The sequence below is a fragment of the Teleopsis dalmanni genome, chromosome X, assembly GCF_002237135.1.
Source record: "Teleopsis dalmanni isolate 2A chromosome X, ASM223713v2, whole genome shotgun sequence".
Classification (NCBI taxonomy): domain Eukaryota; kingdom Metazoa; phylum Arthropoda; class Insecta; order Diptera; family Diopsidae; genus Teleopsis; species Teleopsis dalmanni.
Genome location: NC_051848.1, coordinates 52,895,905 through 52,922,843, shown reverse-complemented (window position 1 = coordinate 52,922,843; position 26,939 = coordinate 52,895,905). Strand labels below are relative to the sequence as shown.

The window sequence follows — 26,939 nt, the reverse complement described above, 5'->3', positions numbered from 1 at the left end:
TTTAATTGAATTATACAAATATATATTTAATTTTTTTTTTAATAAATTATATCAGATACACGATCATCATAGATCCATAACTAACATTCATAACAAAAAGAATTTCAATAAATAAATTGCATTAGCTGCAGTTCTTTTAGTGGTAGTGATAGTTGCATGTTTGTAATGTTGGCGGTGATATTGGTTACATGTTTGCATTGTTGCATGGTAGTTATATAAAAGAAAACATAAAATTAGAACGCAAAAAATAAGAAAATAATAAAAAAATGTAGATGTTTCGTTGTAGAGAGAGTATGACAGTTCCGGAAAGGGAGAACAAGTAAACAATTTCAATTTCCAATGAAAAACTTTAGCTAAGTTGGCAGCGCAAAGTGTCAATTGTTGTATGCGTTTTCGGTTTTACATGTCGCTTAAATGCTTTGGACTAAAGTCCTTAGAAGTAATCCTGTACTCGTATTGTTTCGTTGTTATATGCTGTTACGTCCAATAACGTTTTAACCGAAGTTTTCGAAATGATGTATGAAATAAGGTAGTTTTCTTGTTTTGTTCACTTCATCGCATGCCGACATAACACTTTTGGTTAGAGGGCGTGGTCCACATGAGAAAACGCCTATTTTAGAGACCTAAAAGAGTTAAAAATAAATGGAAATATTGTAATGTTTTGATTATATGGATGTTTTAGACAATAATTACATATGAATGTTTCTTTTGTACGAATTTCAAAAAGCTCGACATATCGGGCCGACCAAAGTGATTAACAGCCTTTAGACCAGTAAAAATAGATGTTTTCGATAGACGTTGAAAGTGATTTTCGCAAATATACTAAAAAAAAGTTAATAAAGTGATTAAGAAGTTTATATATCATTACTAGTTACACTTACCAGCATTGTAGTTCTTAAATCAAATTTGTGAAAGAATTGCGTTATGAATATGTGTATTTCGAGAACATTTGTAACATCTTTCTTCTCCACATCTCGCAACACATCGATAAACCATTCAAAATGTTTATGTGAAGGGCATATCCATAGAAAATAAACTTTTTTACAAGCAACACCGGAATAACGATTTGTGCTGGTACCAAAAACTAAATCATTGAGAATCGATGCGTATGGCGTGACACCTATGCCACCGCCCACCATAACAGCTACTTCGAATTTGTACCAATCCTGATTACCACCACCGAAAGGACCTTCAATTCGAATTTTCGGTTGATCCTCGGGATTATAATTGCATGGATCGAAGTAGTTGCGTAATTTCCAGGTCCATGGGCCTTGCGCTTTAATGTGGCAGCTTAAAAAGTTTTCATGTGGTGCAGAGGTTAACGTAAAACTATGCATTTCATGTGGTCTGAAGGCAGTGCAGGACAAACGTACCCATTGTCCAGATAAATATTTAAGATTAGGTGGACGATAGAATTTTATTTTAATAACATCTGATGGCAGTAAATCAGTTTCCATAACATCCAATGCCATATATTTGGTGCGTAATGAGACAATTTTATCCAATGTATATATTATGCCTGGTCCTAAAAAGAACATCCAAAATCTTGGTGGGCCAGTCAAACGTGCGAGACCATGTATTAAACTTAGTAAATACAAGCCAATATATAGCGAATGCATGTTCCAAAAGAATTTATAAGCTTTTTTACGTATCGTTGGATGAGCAAAGACGAATATTATGCACATTATAATGAAGAGTAAGACCCCAGTTGTGCCTGTAAAATGATAAGGTAGAAACAAATTAATTCCATTGGAATTTAAGTAGTTGTATGAATAATAATCAAATTAACAAATCGATTTAAGAAGATAATCTGGTTTTATAACATAATAACAAATAAATGAGACATTGGGATAAAGACAAATGCTGTATCTTCGAAAATCAAGGCTATTATCTTCACCAGCGTCAAATATATGATCTTGAATGGCCGTAAGACGTGATCTTTTCGAAAAAATATTTGCGCTAAATTATATAGCCACTAGCATAGTTAGAGGTAGCTGAAAGCATTTAGAACGGTATGTTTCGGATGGAAACATGGAGAGACATTGTGCTACATTAGCAGTGAGTAATAATAAATGATAATGAAGACGTGATACACAGTTGAACAGACGTACAGTGGTATCCCTTTTTTGAATATATAAATTTACAAAATATTGGACTAATCGCTTTAAGTTTAAGTATACTAAGTTTGTCTCTAAAATTTGATTTGATATATTTATAGCAATTGTGCAACTTCAATTAATGATATGTGGGTCGACATGGGCCTTCAAAATAACTGAAGTAATTTTTAACGTGACAACAATGTTTTATATATCACAATCAGCTACAAACTCAAGAAGATGTAGAATTTATTTGATCTTATAGCTCTGCAATCTATTATAAGTTCGTTAGCTATTTTGTATGTTTGATTAATCTTGTAAGTAAGTCATTCATGGAAAAATATAGTTAATAAATCTAGTTTACATATATAACTTACATATTTTTTCATTGTACCATATATAAAATATCAAGACTTACCTGTAACTGTTTGGAATAACCAAAATGTGATGTCAGGCTTATAGTCGGATGCAAAATGTACTTCTCTTGTTAAACAACGTAAATTCTCATGCGATTGCGTGGATACATGATAGAAATTAACAATGTGCCCTACAGTATGCAGCACCGAAAAGAATAATGCTGTACAAGCGGCTATCTTGTGAAATTGTATATGAGAATCCAGCGGAATATACTGTTGAATTGGAAACTCCTTTAGCTTAGTGATTAAATTTCTATAAAAATTATTTAAATTATGTATTAATAATATATATAATATTAAGTATTTAATGGAAGAAAATACATTGTATAATAACAATTTATACAAAGATTAAGAAAAAAAATTATGAAAGTGCTTTTTATGGAAATTTGGTAGGACATTTACTTTGGAACCTCGGACTTTCACACCAAACGTTATAAGATATTAAATTAATTAAATTAAAAAAAAATATAATCTTACATATAAGCAAATACAATATTATTGTGTAAAGGGCAACCAAATTTAATATCTATATTTATTAATGCATATTTATATTTTATTAATTTACAAAAATATACATGTATATATATATTTTATTAATTTACAAATATATATAATACAACCTTATCGATCTCGCACATTATTGCTAGTCTTTCAGAGATCTGTAGCATAGAATTTACCATATATTGATTCATTAGATTGTGCGACAGTAAGTTCTCTTTTTCGATTTTGAAAAGAATTTTAATTAAGGGTGTTGAGGTGAACCTGGAACCAATTTTTTTCTTAAACATCTGAGTTTCTGACAACAACGGATATAATTTTAAATATTTAGGTTTCATACAATAAAAAAAAAATATCTTATTTTGAATGATACGAATTTTGTGTCTTCATCAAAGTTTCTACACAAAAAATAAATAAAAAAACCTTAAATCTTAGACGTCCTCATTTATCTTCCCCTTCAAAAAGAAGAGTTGTTTTTTTAATATTTCTTAAAATAATGCTGTAGAAAAAAAACCATTTTTAGAAAATATTTGAAAAATCATTCCTTTTGAAGGGAAATATGTGAAGTTTCGAGAAGCGTGTCTAATATTGAACTGTTAATCTATTTCTTTGTAAAAAGTTTACAAAAAACACAAAATTTAGTTTTCTTAATAAAAAAAACTTTTTAATTAACCCTTTAAAAGCTTAATTTTGGAAGTTTAACCCGTTATTATCAGAAATCCAGATGTGTATGAGAAAATGTGTGGATTGCCAATTTGAGCTCAATAACCCTATATAAATTTAAATCATGTAATCAAAGAACCTCATTTAAAAAAATTATTTGTTTAATTTTTTTTAAAAAAAAAAAAGCATTTTCACAATTTCTTTTTTTGAATGTACTGAAATCAATAAAAGCTTTGAAAACTTGTGAATACCTCGACATTGTTAATAATAGCAATGAATAACAGAAGCTGAGTGAAGCGGCAGAACCACGCGTTATGGCTATACCCACACCCATTATGTGTCTCAAATCCGTATGCTCTGCCATAAAGGAATAATCTGATAAAAAATAATATTTGCTTAATCAAAATTTATGTACAATTTATTTTTTTGTTGATATATTTGTATTTAAATATTTATATAAGAAGAATAATACTTACGTATAAATCTCTCCACAAATAAAACGATGGTAACAACATAAAAGAGAAACAAATAAAATATATTCTGTCGGTTCTCTTCCAGAAACGTAATATAGCTATCCCATTTCTCTTGTATCCAATGACGCGGCTTGTCTTGCATAGGTTCAATATTAAAGGAAGTCATACGTGCAACATTTGTGGATGTATCTAAAAAGTTTTGCTTGGCCCCTTTGCAATCTAGACCAATAGCCACAAAGTCTCCCTTATATTCTTTCATCATAAGCTTAAAATCTTGATATGTTAGATGATTTTTATGCTCCAAGCCAACGTCTTGAAACATGCCATCAATCAGTTCTGTTACTTGATCGTCACCTAAACTAGTGGTTCGCGCAATTTCCACCAAAGAACGCATCATTTCGCTTAGTTCGCCTTTATCGATAACACCATTCCGATCGTTGTCACACATATCGAAGATTATACGTAGCTTGTCGTCTGTTTTGCCACGTGAAAAGAGAACAACGGTTTCGAGGAATTCTTGAAAACTAATACGTCCATCTTGATCTTTATCTACTATGTTGAACATTTTACGCACAAACATATCATTTGGTTTCATGCCTAAGGCAGCAGCAAATTCAGCTTTAGACAAACTTGTGCGCATGACCGTCATGACTTCACCATCTGTTGACGCATCGGAACGACGACGACGCTCGCCGGGACGTAGTCCAAAAGTTAAAGCGTATGCTTCACGGAAAAAGTATTCTAAACGTTTTTGTCTACGTTCACGTGTCTCAGCACGTGCTAGCATAATATCACGATTAACCTCAACCAAAGTCATTTCCTTTTTATGCAATGCTAAGAAATCTTCTAATTTTTTCACAAATTTACGACGTGCACCATAAGATTCTAGCTCCAAAACCAAGTCATGATCATTTGGTACACGCATCAAAATGTAAGGTTTCTTTTTAATGTGATTTGTGGCAGATTCCTCAACTGTGACTACGTCAATACTTTTCAAGCTGAATGTACGTAATTTTTCCCCTTTTCGATCCACAGTATAAATGGCTGCTTCTGGTCCAAACTTGACTGTAACTAGACGTTTATGGTTTGCATGAAGCCATTCACGTGCTAACATCTTGTCTACTGAACCTTTATGTTGTGGTGAACGCAATGCTTCTTGGCGTATCTTTAGTTTTCTCCGTTTACTATTTTGCAACTTGACCACACAGTAGCCAGCGCCAGCACATAATATGGGAACAAATCCCAGAAACACACAAACATATATAAACATCAGCTCTGAACCAGAGAAATAATCATAACCTTCCAGGTAATTGCAAGGTTCTAGTTCAGTGGCATTTAGTTGCATAGGTTGAGGACATGGATCACCCGCATGCCACATAAAAACATCAGCTTGTATATCTTCCACATTAATATCGGTGCTATTAACTATAATGTCGTATAATGTTATCTTACGTATTTCTGCAATTTCTTTAGGTGTGAAAATACCATTCCTCACATTTTCAAACCAAAAGCGATCAGCGTCACGTAAGCGTATGAATTGTTCTTTAATCACAGCCGTAAATAATTCACCTGGTTGACCGTATGACTCCAACATGCCGCCAACATAAACATCGACATTATCAAGTTGATTGTTGTAGGCTGATATCAGCATTCTTGAATAAAAATGCATAAACTGGTTAATGTTTTAAATGTTTCTATCTATATATAATACTCTACCTTAGTAAATCTGGTTCTTTTTCAAATAACTCTGGATTAATGTCCATCCAATCCTTACGTACTGGTAACCCAAATGCTTCCCGTGCTGTATTGTAATCTGGTAGACCATTATCACGTCCACGCATTATGTTTAATGCACCCAAATCACGTCTTGTGAATTCCATTGGTCCAAACAGTTTGTCACGCACATCCGAACATAATACTGGATCTTCACGTTCCGAAATTTGTGATGCTAATCCCATTAAAACTTCTTCAACTGTGGTATCAGTAAAAAATTCCTAGTTGTATACAAAGTTGCTACATTAAACCTGTGCAAATACCTTGCTTTTCTATTTAGACTCACGCTCGAATCCCACCAAGTTGAGCACAAACGTATAGCCGGATAACCCATAGGCGTTTTCTTATAATTACACTTGGAATCGCGGCGATAAATTCCAGGCGGAATCATTGTGTGTCCAAAACGGAAGGCAGCTGCTTGAAAAATGTGTCCAATACCGGGATGCACATCTTGCTTATAGCCGTCGTACGGTGGCAGTTCGGTACCCAAAAAGGCAGGCAGATATTCATACATAATAATATTTTGTAAAGTGGCTTTAACAGTGTGCCGCGCACGTTGGAAAATATCTTCATCGCTCCAATCGGCGTGGGTGTTCTTAATGCGTTGAGCAACTGTGTTGTGCCAACGTAAAAAGAGTATGGCAAATGACAATATTGCAGGATTTTGATTTGTACGTGGATCTCCTAATACTATAAAAGGTCAGAGTCGTTAAGATAAGAGTGGACAAGGTCCATAAAGGTACTTACAAAATAAACGCTCTGGACTTAACATCTTCATAACATTTGGCACTGGATTATTAAATAAAGGTACACGCATTGTATTTCTAATAGGCATTTTTCCGCCCTTTTCTGTTAACATTGTACCATTATGAAAGGTTCTCATGGCATTAAGCCAAGCCTCTGAGGTACTATAAATGAAACTACCATCAATCCAAGCAGTCATTTGATTGATCTAAAAGTAACAAAATATCAGCTTAGAGTTGTGAGAAAATTATTAATTTGTATTTACCTGTTCTCTGGGAGCATTTGGACTTTGTCCTGTTTTACGATCATATGCTGCTCGATGAAATGGTATGTATTTATCACCACGACATTCCTTGTCGTACATATCATCACATTTTTCAATTTCAATGCGATGCATTTCTATGGGACAACCTGATTCAGATGCCATCACAATTTCATTTGCCACCACTTGGCCAAAAAATGCTAAAAGTGCAGTCCGGTTATGTTTAGAACCAAGACCATCACGTCCTCCCATAAAAAGACGGCTTAGCCGTCTCGTTGATGGACGATTTGAACCTGCCATTGCATATACACCATCTGAATATGAAGGTGGTGCTTTGCGCACCAAATGACTATCTAATAAAAAAAAAATAGATGAAATGGAATTTAAATAGTTGTCAGCAAAATATGTGTCGGAAAAAAAATATTAAAAAAAAAATAAATTAAATAATAAATATAAAAAGAAAAATAAAAATACTAATAAAATAAAATAAAATAAAATAAAATAAAATAAAATAAAATAAAATAAAATAAAATAAAATAAAATAAAATAAATAAATAAAAAATAATAAAGTAAAAAAAATAAAATAAATAAAATAAAATAAAATAAAATAAAATAAAATATAAAATAAAAACAAAAGCGAGCCCGTGCGACTCATGGAGTAACATTAGTTTGACCTTCTCAGTATTATGTACCCAGATTCGGTTCAATACATAAGAAAGAATATATAAATAATTTAACAAATAATGCCTCTACAAACATAATAGTATTTAAATTTAATAATTAAAAATAAAATAATTAATTAATTCAATTATTCTTCAGCTGATTTCTGATTTCGTTCCAATATAAACACGACAAGTGAATTTGTTATCAGTTTGTTGGATATACCCCTGTGTAGTTGATAACACTTCAATCGCCTAACATTGTACATATAGTTATACATTAGAAATCCCTTTAATGTTCAGACACAAGTTATAGCTTCTCTAATAGAAAATATATCAGCCTGGTAGTAAGTTATATGTTATCATTTAATTTGATTTACTGTTTATATTTTTTAATTCACTTGGTTTGCAAATACCAACTCTTTGCATTACTTACCTACGGAACCCCAGTCCGGATGTGCAAGATTATTGTACCAGCCATCATAGCGCTGCTTTTCGATTGGACTATAAATTTTTTCTGAAATTATAAAAAAAACGTAAATAAAAATGTAGTTTAATGAAAATAGTTTATGTTGAATCGTAATAAATTTATTAAATGCTTTAGGTATGAGTCGATTAAATGGCATTTATATGAAATTATGTAAATCCTTGAACTACAAAAGTATGAAATTCCAACGCAATTTTAACATAAATAACGACCAGATGGCCAACCATCGCTGGAAAACCTTCTTAATACGCTAGGAAAAAAATACGAGAATGAATAAAAAATGTTTATAAATAAATTGGAACGCAATGAACAAAAAAAAAAGCTTAAATGAAACAAGTTATCAGCTTGAACGTACATTAAGCGTAAATTTAAATTTTTATAACTGACAATACATGTAGTATTTGTCTGATGAAATATATAGCATAATGGTTAAATCAGAGTCTTCGCCTACATGCCTGAGACTACTCATTGCAGATTTACCCATCGTGAGTTGAAGTTTAATGAGTTTATTTAATTCATAAAAACCGTACAGCCGAAGTACTTATTGCATTCCAATGAGGAACGTAAACACTTATGGCATTCGAAAGTATCTTTACTTTTAGTTTCATTTGAATGTACGAAAAAATAGGTCTTTGTATTAAGGCAATAAAGATTCTCAGAAAACAAGATACTCCTAGCATAGAAATATAGTATTAAAGTCAATTTTAAATGAAGTAAAAGTGGAGCGTAAAATTATTAAATGGTAAAATACGATTATGCATATGTACACCTATCTATCGCACAGGATTTCTTTTAGTTGGCTGATTCTGTGATTATTGCGAAGACTTTGAAGACGATGATCGAGTATCACTACCAAAATCAAAAAATTCTCATTAAAAGGCAATAATAGACGATTATGTATATTTATGTAAAAGAATGCATATCTAGCGCACAGAATTTCTTTTAGTTTGGCTGATTCTGTGATTGTTGTGAAGACGATGATCCAGCATCACTGCCAAAAATAAAAAAATTCTAATTGGAATGAAATAAGTACTTCGAACGCACGATTAATCACAAACATTTTCAAGTTCTTTAGTTCAGTCATCAGCGAATAATCAAACTTATTTTCGTTGGGGTTTTGGATGTGATCTGGTAATGGTCTGGTATGATCTGGTGAATATCTGGTAATTCGGAGAAGTTATGGTCAGGGACCGAAAATAACATTTACTTCAAAAATTTTTAAGAAAAAGTTGTCTAAACTTATATTTAAGTATATAGTTATCATTCTAACAACTTTCATCCTTAATAATATAATAGCTTTCTATATATGAGCGTTTTAAAATAAAAGTTAAGAAATAATAATTATATTTGCTTTATATTATATTTTTCAGAAATAATTATTATCATGTGTCTTTTATTTTTCCATTCACAAATAACTCTTACACACTGCTTTTATTTCAAACACAAAAATAAATATTATTTTTGTTTTTTTAATATAAAAATCAGGAATAATTTTTATTTTTGAATTTTTTATTATATTTTATTTACAACTGTTTTTGTAATTTCATACAAAAAGTAAATTTTATTATTATTTTTTGAGTTTTATTTTGAAATAATAAGAGTTATTAGTTGATTTTTATATTTTTAAGTGTAACTGTTACGGTCCCTGGTTATGGTTAATTACTAATTATGGAATTAAGCTAATTATTGTCAATGGAGTTAGTGGCAATCCTTGGGTGTAGGGTGTGTAGTATACGGGAAGTGTGAAGAAAAGCTAGTTTCCTTTTTTGATTTTTTATATTTTTTACAATAATTAAAGAGAAGCGCCATAAGTATGCAATGAAATTTTTGCACCATTTAGTATAAATTACTTCAGTTTCGCATTCCTCCAATCAATCTTATTGTGAAGTAATGGCATAAGAATAAAATTTTAAAAATAACATTTTTAAAAGTAAAATCTTAAGATTATACTAAAAATATTAACAAATATTTAAAAAAAAATGTTATTAAATCGAAAGTTTAATTGTACTTGCTTAGTTTGAAGTGCATACCGTCTGTCCGTCGAATGGCTGGGTTTAGTAACCAGAATAAATACAGCTTATATAGCTGCAACAGTTGATCAAGTAAAATTATAACACATGAATATGAAAAAAATGAGATCTAAACTTTATTTACAGCATAATGTCTTCAGCTCATTTAGAGAGCGTTATTGCCACACCTACTTCAGCATTGAACTACTTCTAAAACGGCAAGTATTTACATAATGTAAATAAAGTTTTTTATAATATATACGCAATATCATGCGTAAATGTTGTCAGTCGCTCGGCGTAACCTATTGGACGTCATAGCTTCTAATTATGCCGCTTTTCGTTAATGGACCCACTCATTACTGTAATTAAGACAAATTAGTACATCTTTCAGCGGCTCGACTATATAATTATTTGACTCTCTTCCACTATAAACTTATCATGCACTTGTGTAACATACATTTTTTATGAAACGAGATCGAACTCAACACACTATTTTTGAAAGTAATTTTTTAATGATTTCCAAATTCCAAAGAAAAACCTTAAAAACATAGTTTCTATGCCATAAAATACATTAATTAATTTTATTTCAATCTACTTGCGTTGTTGATTTAAAAGGTCTTAATTAAAATTTCATTAAATTGTACTATTCAATAGCAAAGCGCGCGACAAGTCTTATTCATTAAATCATTTTAATGCTACTTCAAAAAATAAAATTTTTTTTTTTTGTAAGGTCACTTATCTTAAGTTTTTTTTTATAGAAAACTTCATAGATTCCTTTTACCGTACGTATGTTTTAGCAACCATTTATGCATACATTTCAGACGTACGAGTGAGACGTACTATACGCATAAATTTGCGATTAATTGTCGATGTTAGTAAAGAATCCAGCCCACATACCACTCACTTACAATAGGTATATATTTTTTCATAATATATTCATTGAATATTATATATAGGCTAAAGAGAAGTTCATATTATACACACAACGATCTGCATTATTTATACAATATAACATATGTTAAAAACTAAGACAAGATACAAGTTTCAAGAACGGCGCAATCTATGTTCCGAACCTATTGTCTTTACAGACAATCAAATGTTGTTCACCACTTTTAACGTCCTTACATTTCTCATCCTATTCCATTATATAGGAAACAACCTAGCACAAATAAGAAAACCTGCTTTAGTAAAAAATAGATGTTTATAAGTCTTTAATATAATTATCGACAGCAGTTAAGAAATGCTGATGTAATCTCAGTGAATATTATTACGAATTTCGAAAAATACTTGAATTTAAACATTTATATCGAACATGTAATATGTTCGAAAGTGTTTGAGCTGGTCGAATATTATCCGACCTGTTTGAATATGTTCGATCTGTTCAAAAATTATAGATGTTTTCGAAATTATTCGTTCTGTTCGAAGATATTCGAAAATATTCGATTTATTCGAAATATTGAATCTGTTCAAAAATTATTAATCTGTTTGAAATATTTGATCTATTCGAAAATGTTCCAGCTGCTCAAAATATTGAACCTGTTCAAAAAAGTTCAATCTGTTCAAAATATTTGATCTGTTCGAAAACTTTCGAGCTGTTCAAAATATTCGATCTTTTGGAAAATGTTTGATCTGTTCTAAAAAATATTCCATCTGTTCGAAAATATTCGAGCTGCTCGATATATTCATTCTGTTCGAAATTATTTAAGCTGCTCGATATATTCGAATATTGATAATTGATCTGTTCGAAAATGTTTGAGTTGCTCAAAATATTCGATCTGTTCGAAAATATTCGAGTTGCTCAATATATTCGATCTGTTTGAAAATATCCGAAATGCTCGAAATATTCAATCTCTTCGATGATGTCCGAGTTGCTAGAAATATATAATATATTCGATGATGTTCGAATTGCTGGAAATATTCAATCTCTTCGATGATATTCAAGTTGCTCGAAAATTATTTGATCTGATTGAAGATATTTAATTTGTTCAAAAATTTTCGATCCCTGGTAATTGCAGTTTCAATCAATTATTTACGAATAATTAAATACAAGAAGTAACTCCAAAACCATATATTTGGAAATACTAGAAACAGCTGTATGATCAGCCAAAAATTAAAATGATTAAGATAATATAAAAATAGTTTTTGTTGTTGTAGTTTACAATAATCGAAGTTTTAGAAAAGTTGAATATTATTTGTAACTCTACTAAGTGAATATTGGAACCGAACTGTTATATGTACTAGTAGTAAAGATTGGTGAAGATTTGAATCTTTTAAAATATCACAGTATAAAATATCATTATAACAGTGGAATAAAAGCGAGATTTGCTTGTGACTAGGCGCTCTGAATGCTTCCCACTGTGAGTATGAGATATTTTTATAAAAATGTTGACATGACCACGAATTGTTTTTTTTTTTTTGTTATTCCAGTACATCATAAAATGAGCCCAATTTTTGGATGTAAAATAGAATAGATAAAATATTTTTTCAAAATTTTTTGTTAAAAATATGGTTAATAAAATCAAGAATATACTATACCAGTTCATTCTATGTACAATATATCGAGAATATATTATTTGAAAAATAGGTAAAAGATACTAATACATTCTTTTCTTTTGTAAATTGGTTGCACTGTACTATCATGTACCGTGTTATTATATGAGCATTGTGTGGAATCTGTTACCCAGACTGTTTGCATTAGCTCTTTCTATAATTATACTTATGAGTGCTCTGCGATAGTACAATTTTATCGTTGTACCTATAAGCGTTTTAGGCAAAACAAAACTTAATAAATGTGATAGATATTCGATTTAATTAATAATATTCGAAGTGATCAAAAATTCATCCGCCGATCGACGATTTTCGAGCTCTATCTGCTCAATGTTTTAAGTTTTCTATACAAATATGTATAACAGCAAACGCTCAATATCATATGGGTCATATTTTGTATCTGGAACATTTATGAGCAGCTAGCTATGCTAAGGTCCAATGCTAGAACATCAAAATATTTTTGAAGTTTCATATAACATTTCATACTCTTCAATACTTGTTCCAGTTTTCTAATTTTCTAAATCTCTAATTTTAATAGTAGAAAGATCGAGTAGGCTATATAGTACAAAACAAGATATATTTTTCACTATATTTGTTAACAGTTTACTTATTTTTATTATTTATTTATTGACTTCTTCACCAGGAAGTTGTTAAGTCATCCTGCCCTGATAAAAATACATTGGACACTTGAAAAGGACTATAAAAAAATAAATAAATATAAAAACTATATAAACATATTTTACGATAATAGCATAATGGATAAATATATTTTTATTGTTCCATCTTATATCGTATCTTAATGCATTTTGATGTTAGTATGTCTTAAAACATATCATAGTTCAATATAAAAGGAAATAGTTTTTTGTACATTATCTGATATTACGTATCGCTAATTTATACTATTATTTATACGTTATGTTGATTTTCCATAAAAACATTAATATATTAAATTGAAAAACTATATATTTCGATCAGTTATTATTGCTGAGAAGTGTTTTTTTTGCATTGCTGACTTTTTCATCAGGAAGTCGTTTAATCAATCCGCCTTGATGAAGAAGTCAAAAACCTTCGATCATTGGTAACTAGAAAAATAGACTATATAAATAAAAATATATACAAACTCTATATAAACATAGTTTTTTATTTGTAAAGTTTACGATATTAGCATTTAAATAATGGATATATATATTTTTATGGTTCCATCTTAAATCGTATCTTAATGAGCTTTGATGTTAGTATGTCGTAAAGCATATCATAGTTCAATATAAAAGGAAATAGTTTTTTGTACATTATCTGATATTACGTATCGCTAATTTATACTATTATTTATACGTTATGTTGATTTTCCATAAAAACATTAATATATTAAATTGAAAAACTATATATTTCGATCAGTTATTATTGCTGAGAAGTGTTTTTTTTGCATTGCTGACTTTTTCATCAGGAAGTCGTTTAATCAATCCGCCTTGATGAAGAAGTCAAAAACCTTCGATCATTGGTAACTAGAAAAATAGACTATATAAATAAAAATATATACAAACTCTATATAAACATAGTTTTTTATTTGTAAAGTTTACGATATTAGCATTTAAATAATGGATATATATATTTTTATGGTTCCATCTTAAATCGTATCTTAATGAGCTTTGATGTTAGTATGTCGTAAAGCATATCATAGGTCAATATAATATATAAATAGTTTTTTATATTTTATCCGATATAGTTTTATTATGTATTACTAGCTAATTTATACTATATTATATATTACTAGTTTAATTTTCATACAAAAATATTACTATATTAAATTGGAAGATTATACATTTCGATCAATTATTATTGCTGAGAAGTTTTTTTTTTTTGCATTGGTATGTACTCATATTTTAAAATTAATGATCGTAAAATACAATTTTGAAAAATTTATTGACAAAAAAAATTACTAAAAATACATTTAAATTTGAAATACCAAAACAAGCGACAAGTGCTTCTTCTTAATGAAAGCGTTGTCAGATATTTTTTGTACTAACATTTCAATAATTGTTTAGAATAGCTGGAGGTATTGGCGGTATTGGCTATTGCTTACTAAAAAATCGCCACGACTTTTAACGTTAAAAATTATCAGCAACAATAGCATCAGTAACAGTCTCAGTCTCAGCTTCAGCCTCAGCAACAGTCACAATCACAACAGCAGCTCAGATCAAAGCATTCTTAGTTGTAAGTTTTCGTACCATTTGGAGCGAGCACAATTGACGATAGAATCATTCGCAGACATACATAATAGTGTTAGAACAAAAGCGAACCGAATTGAAACGTAACGAATCGGCAAGTTGAGAATTCAGAAATAAAATCAGAATTAAATCTTAGATCCGGTATCGTAACTACAAACGTATCTAGCGAACGTAACGAGGCATTCCAAATATTTCGCAGTGACGGAACATATGCCGCTGCTGCTCATAATCACGAAGAAGATGATGATCAATTTTGCTCGAATTATGATCAGAATGTTGTTGAATAAACGGAACTAGAGGTAGAAACAGAGACAGAAGTGGTGCAATGGGTTATAATGTATGGCTGCAGTGTAAGTCAATAGATGTTCGCAATTTTTGTAGGTGGTTTTTACAGTGGCGTTTAACAGATGACGCCACTTGCGCACCTTAGCTCAATGAAGCGAGCACAGCACGATCATTTCGCTCATTTCAATTCGCTTCATTCGCTGCTTCAGAGTTTACTCTTCATACAATCGCTCGTTTGTGGAATGTCCAAACGGGTTGTGGGCATGCATTTATGGAACTACGGATTCCCCAAACTATCGTCATCGTGTCTGACATGGGCTTTCATTAAAAATTTGTTTTTTTCATTTCATTTTTATACGTTTCAGCTTGACTGCTAGATTATCGTTTTTGTTAATGTTTGCTCGTTGATATTAAACTTTTACACAAGTTTTATGTTGAGTCTTAAGTGTACTTGCGTTTTTACACGTGTACTGGCATGTGTACATTTGTATGGTCGGTCTATTTTCGTCTTTTACAAATAAGCCCGTCATCGACCGTAGAGAAGCAATACTAAAGTGTCTATTTAAAATTCTTCTCATAGAATGACAGCTACTTTGAACTTTGCTCATACATAACTATTAAAATTCTTCGCTTTATTTTGAGTTACAATTGAGTACGAGCGGGAAATATTTATAAAATATAAAATATATAAATAAAAACAGTTGAAGTACTTTATTTTATAGAAAACCTTTCCCATCCATCATTGAAAGTAAACTTTAAATATAAGTTGACACAAAATGATGACGATTGATAGTGGAAGTTATAGTTTTATAATGAAAATAGTACCTATTTATTGTTAGTTAGTCTAGGTTTGAATAAAATAAATAAAAATTGTACTCATAACAATTTTGTACATTGCTTTTAGAAATATCCTCAATTATGATTACTACACTTTTATATCGTTCAAACCATATGTCAGAGCATTTTTTTCCAATCTTCTTCAGACACCTTCAAAACATGGTTTTTAAATGCAACAACGGTTTTTGTTTCTTCCGCCGACAAAAATCGTTTTCCACGCAATTTTCTTAACGTTCGGGAACAAGAAGAAGTCATTGGTTGTCAAATCTGGTGGATGACTGTACAGCGGATAACCCATCTAATCGATGTGTCATTTTTTGAATGTTCAAATATTCGTTTGTTAGACGAGATATATGAGCACTGGCATTGTTTTGATGAAAAATGATCCGATGGCACTTGTTTGTATTCCGTATTTCACTAAAGACTTTCGGTAAACAAATGGTTGTATACCATTCGGAACTAACCGTTTTACGTTTCTGTAATAGTATAGTTGGTATAATTGCCACATGAACAATCTTCCCGAAAAATCAAGCGATCATTTGTTTAGAAGTGCTTTGTGCGCGAACAACTTTCGTTGGATTTGGTTCATTTTGAATTACCCATACAGTTTACAATCGATTACTGTTTTCGTTCCGGTTTATACGCACATATCCATGATTCGTCACCTGCTACAATCTTATACTCATATATGTCTTTTGAAGCACCGCCATTGTACTTCTTGAGCATTTCTGCACTAATCGACACGAGCATCTTTTTGTTATTTTGTTAAATGGTGGAGAATCCAATGAGAACAAGCCCTTCTCACAGCTAAATAATCGTGCAATACTCGTATTTTATATATGCTGGTGAAACTAATGCTTAGGGTTCCCTCGCAGTATGTCGCACGACGATCTTGCACTATTCGTCACAGCTTTTGTACAGCATCATTGTTTTCTGGCACAACAACTGATTTCAGATGACCTTCACGAATTTCGTCAGAGAGCGAACTGCGGTCACAATTAAAATCTTTATACCAATGGCAGTGTTTCACAGTGATAAAGGATGAAGGTTCATTGCTAAATGTGGAAGTAAGTTGATCGATGTACTCTTGTCTTAATAGTCCACGTCGATAGTCGTAATAAATCGTCGTACAAAAATTTTTCCAATTAAGCAATTCGTGTACTTTAATTTTTTTTATACAACCCAGAATTCTTACAAAACTTTAGGTATTTGAATGTGATCAGAAAGTCAATTCACACCATTTGTAATGTTATGAACCGCTGTGAATCTGGAATCTATATCTAGTATATACTAGTGCTGTTCATATTCGAATTTACGAAGTATTCAAATACTTCGAATATTCGAATAGTAAACGAAGTCTTCGAAGTTGGAAAAAACTTCGAAGTTTTTGTGAATTTTTGTTCTCGAAGTCTTCGAAGTTTAAGTGTAGTGAAAAACTTCGAAGACTTCGAAGACTTCGTAAGCAAAAGGTGAAGGGAGAGCGCAAAATGCAAACAAACTTCGAATAATGTGAACAGCACTAGTATATACCTTAATCTTCCAGTAAAAGTAGCCATATCAATATATCCAATAATTTTAAATAGTTTAAATGTTTTCAAATTTATTTAAAGCCAAACATTATGAAGTAATTATTTTAATCAGAAAAATGCCAAATATTAATTAAAATAACATAATATTTTAGCAAGTGCCAAGGGTTGAACTTCTATCCAGTCAAGCTTGACTTGATTTGTATTGCTTTTACTTAGTATCCTTTTTTTAATTTGCCGTAATAGGTGATCAGCATATTTACTTGATGCGAAACTGCAGACATACGTTAACAGATGCCTTCGCCAAATCCTAAACATTTGGTGGCCGCGAACCATAAGTAATAAACGGCTATGGGAAATTACAAATCAGCAGCTGATTAAATAGCAGATAATGAAGCGGAAATATGGCTGGCTGGGACATACCCTGTGTCCCAGCCGTTTATTGAAATTGCACATTCAGCATTAGAATGGAACCCACAAGGCAGAAGGAATCGTGAATGACCAAAAAGCGCATGGAGAAGATCGATATACAGGGAAACTAACAAATCATTAAGCGAGCTTAGAGCATTAGCGCTTAATATGGGTGTCTTGAAGGCATATGTGAATAGACTAAGTTCTTGAATTGTGATGTAATTTATAGAAAATGTGATATTAATTATAATAATAATTTAAACAATAAGTGTGTTTGTTGTACTAAATATAAATGCATTCAATTATTATACATTACTTTTGTCGAATTTTAGCACAATTTTTACTTAAATTTATTTTATGTTTATTTTAGTTGTAGTTTAATTGGGTCACCCTGCAATATAAAGTTTTTAATTATGCACGCCCACCTATTTTTAATGAGCTCATGTAATATAATATCTTGTGTTTTTTGGTTGAAATTTTATATTTAGTTAGACAATTTTATTAAATTAGATATGCTTATAGATGCTATCCAAATGCTATTTATTTTCTGAAATGTGAAGTTAACTATTTGTCTAAATAATTGCCTTCGTACAAATTGCATTGTGTATAAAAGGAAAAACTGTATTCAATAGTTATTTCAAATGAATTTTGAAATCATAAAATGATAATAAAATTTTATGTACAAATTTTTTAAAATTGAAATCGTTAATTAACAGAAAATCCGGTTGTTTTGAAAATTTTTAATGAATCATTCTGAGCGATACGAAACGCTATCATATGACGACACAATAGCGGAATTTAATTAATATTATATCCGCATAATTCCGTTAATTGTTTAAAATATTTAAAAAACAATCATAATAAATTATATTTGCTCCAAAACACCGGGGTATTATCTCTGGGCTATCATAATTATGAGCACCTTTATTGTGCACAGCATGATATTGACTTGCACTTTTGTTTGTTTACGCCATTAAATTTTGTTCTGGTCGCGGTTATATTGTATATTATTTCTTTTGTTTTTTTTGTTTGGTTTTTTCTTAATTTATATTAATAATCAATATTGACTGCTAATTATTTGCGTCAATAATGGTACATTTACTGCATAACATACAACCATTGGCTAATGCTTCCTCATACTTGCAAGTCAGGCGCAACTAAGTATTTATTCACATTCTATGCAATGCCGTGCAATGCTATAGCCCAGAGTCAACGTCTTCATAAATACTGCCTGCCTGCGTGGCGTTCGATTGCAGCCAGTAGCTGCTGACGTTGATAATACCTCAACTCCCATTGTCACGCAGTTATCACGGTTCAGCATCGAAACGTTTTCATCTCGTAGATTCGTCTAACTCTAAGTCTTAACTTAGATTTCAGTTGATTTTGTGTTGTTGTTTACAGCTGTTGTTTGCAGCTGGCATTTCATACCCCGTTCCGTTTGACGCTCAGCTAAGTCAGCTTAGCCAATTTATAGTTCACTCGAACTTTTTTTTTGTCTGTAAGGCTTTCAATCTTGTCAGCTGGTGTAAACGAATGAGAGAAGAGTCAAATGTCAATGGACGTTAAACTCGTCGCCGATAAATCCATAAAAAAAAAATACTGCATAAATTATAATAATAAATTCATATCTGAATAGCTCCAATATATTTATTGATCAATAGTCACAGTTTAGTCAGGTGCCATAAGCACATATTTAAGTTATTTTAGATATCATTCATGTGCAAATACAGTTAAATTACTGGATTCTTATTTACATGTACATAATGAAGAATTAAAGTAATTATTTATTTGAATTTTTGGCTAACTATACAGCTGCTACGAGTATTGCCCATCATCCCATCACCAGTGGTCTTAATACAGTAAAATTTCCATAACTCGAATTTCTATAACTCGAATTTTCTATAACTCGAACTAAATAGAGTGCAACAGGGTTTAGAGAGCAGATTAAATATAATTATATATATTAAATATAATTTTTAAACTCAAAATCTCAGTAAATCGCATCTTTTCTTTGCAAAAATACCCATCATCAGTGGTATTTTTGGAAATACAGTAAAATTTCCATAACTCAAACTTCTATAACTCGAATTTTCTATAACTCGAACTAAATAGAGTGCAACAGGGTTTAGAGAGCAGATTAAATATAATTACAAAAAAATTTTTAAACTCAAAATCTCAATAAATCGAATCCTTTCTTTGCAAAAAGGCCCATCATCAGTGGTCTTTTTGGAAATACAGTAAAATTTTCATAACTCAAACTTCTATAACTCCAATTTTCTATAATTCGAATTAAATAGAGTGCAACAGGGTTTATAGAGCAGATTACATATAATTACATAAAAATTCTTTATGTCGAAATCTCAATAAATCGAATCTTTTCTTTGCAAAAAGGCCCATCATCAGTGGTCTCAAACTCAAACTCAAACTAAATAGAGTGTAATAGGGTTTAGAGAGCAGATTAAATATAATTACAAAAAAATTTTTAAACTCAAAATCTCAATAAATCGAAGATTGACTGTACTTCAGCAAATCATTTACTAACATTTACAGTTTAAATTAAAACAATAGATGTTTTAAAAACAATAATAATAGATAATTGATAGTATCCGAAATTGATGTATAGTTAACCCAAGAATTCACTTAATTTAAAATAAATTTTTGTAATCAACATTTTCTGCAGAATCCCACCCATCTCACTAACTAATTTGTGTATTTCTCATAATCTTCGTGATTATTCAATGATTGATCTAAGATCTGCGTATCGCACCGTGCGGTTAGTATTTACTCTGAGATTAGATAGTGCTAAGTAGGACATTCTGTCGGTTTTCGCATATAGCTTTAGAGCTCTGTCCCTTATATATTTTTTGACCGGATCTATTCTAAGATCTTTTAACATGTCATTCGTGCGGATGTTGCATGACACTTTGAAGAGTCTTCGGAGAGCCTGACTTTGAGCAACTTGCAGCTTCTGGATAGTAGAGTCGGCAGCTTTGCTATACGCTGGTCTAATTATCTGGCTGTTCTTCGCACTAAGTTTGTTATCTTGTATAGTAAAAAGGGAATAATAATAATAATAATGCTTAAAAAAATGTTGTCAGTAAAAATTAAATATCTTTGAAATCTAAATGTAATATCCTTAAAGTCGAAATGGAATGCTCTCTTAATAGTATGTCTACCATTTCAAGCGTTTGGAGGACAAGTCTGGGTGTTTGCATGTTTCAAAATTTGCCTTAGCTGAACTTTTTATTCTTTGTTTTTAGTTATTTATTAATATACTTTTAAAATGTGCTTTAATATTAGCTGTAATTTTTTCTTTCAGAGTTGGAAAAAAACAGCATTAAGTCTAGTTGAAACAATTTGGTATCACTTTTAAAATATTTTAAATGCTTGTTTTTGACATATGTTTTTTGTTGTGTTGTTTAAAATATGAAATATAAAAATTGTAGACACTAAAAATTAATTAATTTAAATAAAAGAAAAAAAATGAATATTAGAAGGCCAATGGTAAGGTTTCTTTATCGTATTGTTTTAATATTTTGTAATTTGTTATTATTTCTGCTCAAATGATTTTAACGGATGACTGGAATTTTCAACACAATTCCAGTGAACATTCATATTAGATTGATATTTGAATTTGGCTGCATTGAAACTTAACACTTGAAATTTTTTACGAGTAAAACCTAACTCTGAAGATTTTAAGAGCATTGTTATTGCTTCACATGTTTTCTTTCGTAAGTTGCGAGTATTTTTTTGCTACTCTGAAAGAAAAAATTACGGCTATTATCACTAAATATTACATTTTAATGTAATACCTAGTTAGTGCCTTTCACTAAATACTCTTTAAACGCTATAAATATTTTTTTAAGTATTATTGATTAATTAGGAAAAAGAAACTGCCAAAAGTTATCACAAGGTTTCCGTTAATTAATGCCATTTTTAAAATCTTTATCTAATTGAGTAATTCCCAATAAGAATCCGAAAAATCCGAAATTCCAAGCAAAATTCTATTGAATTTGGCTTATTTAAAATAATTAAGATTTTTACATGCCAGATTGGCTTAGCTGTCCGATCTAGGCATGAATAAAAAGTTCATTCAAAAATGCACAAGTCAAGATTGATAAAAATGCTTAGAAGAAATAAAATTTAATTGGATTTTGTGCCTTTTTATGGCGCATTTGATATATAGTTAACAAAATGTTGGCATTTTTTTGTTAATTAAAATAAATGTATGCTTTAGATAAATTTGGTTTTTTTCTAGACAATAGGCTGACAAACGAGTTTTATTTAAAAGTTTTCAGCTGAGATGAGATAGATTATTCGTATTGAATAATGGAAAACTATTAAATCAATAATGATTTTGTTATAACTAAAGTAACACTTTTAACACTGAACTAGAAAACTAATAACATTTTTATAAAGTCTTTTAGAGCTTATATACCATATTTACGTACCTGATGACATCACATGTTTTTATATTAATTTTTATGCAGAATAATTTTTTTTTAAATAAAACACCAATAAAATTAAAGTATTTGATTTCTAGGCCCTAATGTGGAGACAGTTTTAAGACTGACAGACATACAATCTGTACAGTAAAGAATCTTAGTGCCCAACTATATTCAAAACTCTTTGAGCGAGCATATACCATCTTTTCGTCAGAGATTTCATTTTACCAAAGATTTCATTTTAAAAAAATTTTCTTTCATAGAGTGTTCTTTCAAGAGAAGTTCTAATGTGGAAAGTTTTCGCTGTACAATAATTTATATTCAACTTTTCATTGGAATGTCAAAAACTGACCATAACTAGTTAACTAGTTCAGTAATAATTATCAAATTTTGAAGCTATTAAAAGTAGATTATTGTAAGACTATCCAAAACAAAACAAAAGTATTCTTAAAATATATGAACTGCTATAATCAGAATTAATATACCTAAATACAATTAATTTACACCCAATGAATTAACCAATACAAGAATACGGTATACAGAATGAAGATTCTCTTCGAAGAATTATATTAATATTATATCAAACACAACCATACAGAGGTAATCACTTTCTCTATATACATAGAAATTATGGTATATGCTACAAAAATAACATTATGTAGCAATAAAGTGTTTTTAAAAAGCATTAAAATTAATATATCTTAGTAATAAGCCCAAAAGTCAATTTAAAGTGCTGGGTCCATGTTATGTAGAGAGTCATGAACATGTCAAACGTAAAATTGTTGTTGTTTTCCAAGAAAATTTAAATTTAAAGAGAAGTACTAATCCGAATTTGATCTGAATCATGAAGAACTCAAAGGGGCATATATGACTATTATCGATGGTTTTTAATTTATATACGTATGAGTTATATGCTTCAAGTGATACTAGATTTTTCAGATAAGAAATATATTCTGTTTGTTAACCATCAGTTCGAATGAGAATCATGGATTTTGCAGTTACAGTAACTTATATAAGACTTAAAGAATGGATGTTTCTGTAAATACTGTTCGCCTGCATGTTGTCTTTGGACGTACTTTTCTTCTTGATCGGATTCCATTTTAAGACTGAAGGAGCTATGCTGCACGTAACTTTTCTTATGGTATCGATTTAAAAATCATTTCATTTTGTTAATGGTGTTCTTAGTTATATGCCATTTTTCATATCCATACAATAAGACAGTCTTTACACAGTCCTTGAAAATTTTCCCTTTTGGTTGCCTGGGCGATGTTGGCGGCTCTCCAAATGCTAGTTAATGAGGCATAGGGACATACTTCGCTTTTTGAAGGTGATTAGATACATCTAACATCTAACTTACTTTCCAGGTACTCAAAATCGTCAACATCATTAATATTACAATCATAGACGTTAATGGTAGAACGAAGCTGAACTTAACGGATAAGGTATACAGTTTAAATTATATGTAAAGCTAAATCACTTGGCTTACGCCGATGATGTTGTGTTGCTTTATTCCAATCATAGTGAAATTCAAAGTATGCTTACCTCACTAACGAACGTCTCTTAAATTTGAAAGGTGGTCTTAAAATTAATACGTCAAAATTAAAATTTATGCGTATTATTTTGTATTGATTTAAAAAGTGTTTTCTACAAAATGTACTCTGTGGTCCTAAAAACAAAAAAATTTTGAATTTTTAGTGAAACTAAATTTATTTTTTTCTATCTGGTTGATGACATGATGGAATAAGGATAAGGACTTCACAAATAAAAATATTGTATTAATGACAGTTTCATAGAAACAAATACCATGGATGATATATATGAATATCAGTTACCAATACCCCTTTTTTTGGATATTACTATCTATACGATGGAGTGCATTATCATTCCCGTTTTATAGCAGGTTAATCCTGTACAGGATTTCAGTTTTATACAAGTAATTTAAAAGTCAAATTAACAAAATATATATATTTTGTTGACTGTCTTTAAAGACTTTTTATTTTTATTTTAGCTTTTCGCATTTAAAACTCTTATTTTTATTTATAGAGAAATACGTATTTAAATCTTGGAAAAGTAATTCGATTACTCTATTAATCTATGTGGACTTATTAATAATGACGAAAATGACCTTTTATAGATGCAAACCATCAATTAATAGATCAGGCCACATATATGAATTTATATTATTTCATTATATTTTGTGTATGAATCATTTAATGATTAAGAAAATGAGTCAAAGCTATTTTGACTTTTATGCCATTTTCCTAAAATTAAAATTTGTTTAATCATATTATTATACTATTATTATTATTAAAAACACTTCTCAGAATCACCACAGTTTATGTGATTCTTAGATTAACCACACCCGAATTGTATATCTTACAATTAATAAGATAGTTCATATTTCTTTTTTCATTAAGTAGCTTTATCTTTTATGAAATTGGAACTATCATGGACTCAGAAAATACATAGTGATGTTTTTGCGCAGATTTTTATTATAAAAATAAAACCTATAACATTACAAAAAAAAAAAACTTTATAAAGTTATTGTTTACTTCATAAAGTTTAGACTTATAGAAGTTATTATATAGCGATCAAATTGAGATGCCCCAGTATATATCAGTTTTATGGTGATTATGTCACCGGGCCACTGTCGGTAAGGATATCATGGTAAAAGATTTAACATTGTTTTCAGTTGTTGGGAAGATAAAGAAAGTCTTTTATATCTTTACTTTTTAGAGAATCTATATTAGAGATAATAAAAGATATTGGATCAATCGTTTTCAGCCCAAGTGAATTCGGAGGAGTCATAATACATTTCCCAAAACTTGTTGCTAAAATATAACAAGAAGTATGAAGAAAGCTTCATTTATTTGAAAAACACAATTATTGGTTAAAGAAACATTGAATAAAACTAATATAAGTACTTTGCATCACAGATATGAACAGAGGATGAAACAGTTACGTGAAAAAAGATCAAATCTCCTAAATTAGCTAGAAAATCCTATGTAATTTTATATGCTTCACAATTTTTGGAAAGAAGAAGTTCGGGTGGTACATATAAGCATTGCTCATAACTACTTTAATTTTATGTTAACTATCAAATCTCAAGGAATTATAGAATATTTTAAAGCTCATTTAATTGAAAATATTAAGCGTAGTGCCATTGGTAAATGTGAATTGGTAATATGTTTTGATCAAAATTAAAAAATATGTCTCTAACCTTCACCCTTGACATTCACTATCAGGTTGGAAAGGTAGCAACACAATGTTCTGTCTTCAATTATTTTAATCTATATTTGTTGAATACAGTAATGTGGAAGATTGATTTCTGCCATCAAATTAACAAAAATTTTTATACTATATATTACATGTTTAAAAATTGGGTACCTTAAGAGATTATCACATTTGCACATAACAGAAATATTAATCTTGTATCTTAAAGCATTAAATAAGACATAGACCATTTAATGGTCATTTCCATTTACCTAGGCTTCTATCTACAATATATACGCCTTCTAAGAATTTGGAATTCCATAAGGATTTTACGACATCTATATTGTAAAGTCAAGAGCTACCTTTATTACTCTAAACAATTTATTTCCTTTAACAATTTTGTGATTCTCCCAATATCAGTCTCTTACTATTTTCCCGGGTTCTCGAAGTAGAGTTTTTCAAGAATTGTAATTGTACTTCTTGCTAAGGCTTGGCATCTGTATAATAGATGAGATTTGATCATTTTTCTTTGTTCTTTTCACTAAGCTTGCAAATACTGTCAGTTAGGCGTTATTGTTTGTAAGACAATATCCGGTTACAAGTGATATAATATTATCGATTTTGGTCCGTTAATTAGTTTACTATTTTAAAATAGGTTTATAGATGGCTAAATTTGTTTAGTATTGGTGCTAGTGGGCTCACTTTACCAACTAACCGATTAACTCCTATTTGAAGAAAACAGAATGCAGTATAGAGGAATATCTGATATAATTTATGGTTAAGCGATTGCGTTTTATGAAATATTTATCAATAAAAGTTAAAAAAAATTATAGTAAAATAATGCTGTACGATAAAAACTAAAATGTATGGTGATATATTTTTAATGTTTAACTATGTTAAATAATTATATTATACATTATGTATATAAAAAAATGATATATGTTATATATATAAATTATACATTTGTAAGATTTCAAACTTACCATAACTACTAACATCCAAAAAAAGTAATATTAACACAGCAAGTGCGTACCAATATTTATAACCGAACTCAATACTGTTTGTGAATATATTGTGATAGTGTATGCCCCTGCGACGGGGTAAACTTGTAACACTCATTCCACTATATACGTAATTTATTTAATTTTCTATCCAATATATTTATTATAATAATTTTGAAGATCTTAAAAATACTATCACTTGGCGGTATACACATAAGATATATTTTATTGTGGTTACAATAAGGAAAGCCTAGAGATTATCACATCACATCACCTCAGTTATTGAAGCTTTTCACACATTTTATTTTATATATGGTATAATGGTCATCTAAAATGGCAGAAAGGAAGACAAATTTTATGTTAATGTAA

General features: G+C 30.1%; 1 protein-coding gene across 1 annotated transcript; it reads right to left on the bottom strand.

Moving 5' to 3' along the window:
- On the bottom strand, positions 1-26,893 carry LOC119687726 (dual oxidase). The gene is made up of 12 exons (XM_038102150.1): positions 26,553-26,893; positions 8,021-8,101; positions 6,929-7,278; positions 6,667-6,871; positions 6,206-6,609; positions 5,863-6,140; positions 4,150-5,798; positions 3,925-4,048; positions 2,515-2,765; positions 882-1,714; positions 694-822; positions 1-623 (listed from the first exon to the last, which is right to left on the bottom strand). Exons 1-12 carry the CDS (start codon positions 26,686-26,688, stop codon positions 495-497), a joined length of 4,569 nt encoding a protein of 1,522 aa, XP_037958078.1. The 5' UTR covers positions 26,689-26,893; the 3' UTR covers positions 1-494.
- Between the last annotated feature and the right edge of the window lie 46 nt (positions 26,894-26,939).

What these genes read in the sequence shown, in the direction of transcription:
- LOC119687726 (XM_038102150.1), bottom strand. Translation starts at nt 26,688, where the DNA reads ATGAGTGTTACAAGTTTACCCCGTCGCAGGGGCATACACTATCACAAT. An exon ending in CAACTTGGTGGGATTCGAGC is followed by an intron (nt 6,141 to 6,205) that starts GTGAGTCTAAAT and finishes GTATACAACTAG; the next exon opens with GAATTTTTTACTGATACCAC. An exon ending in AAAGAACCAGATTTACTAAG is followed by an intron (nt 5,799 to 5,862) that starts GTAGAGTATTAT and finishes TTTTTATTCAAG; the next exon opens with AATGCTGATATCAGCCTACA.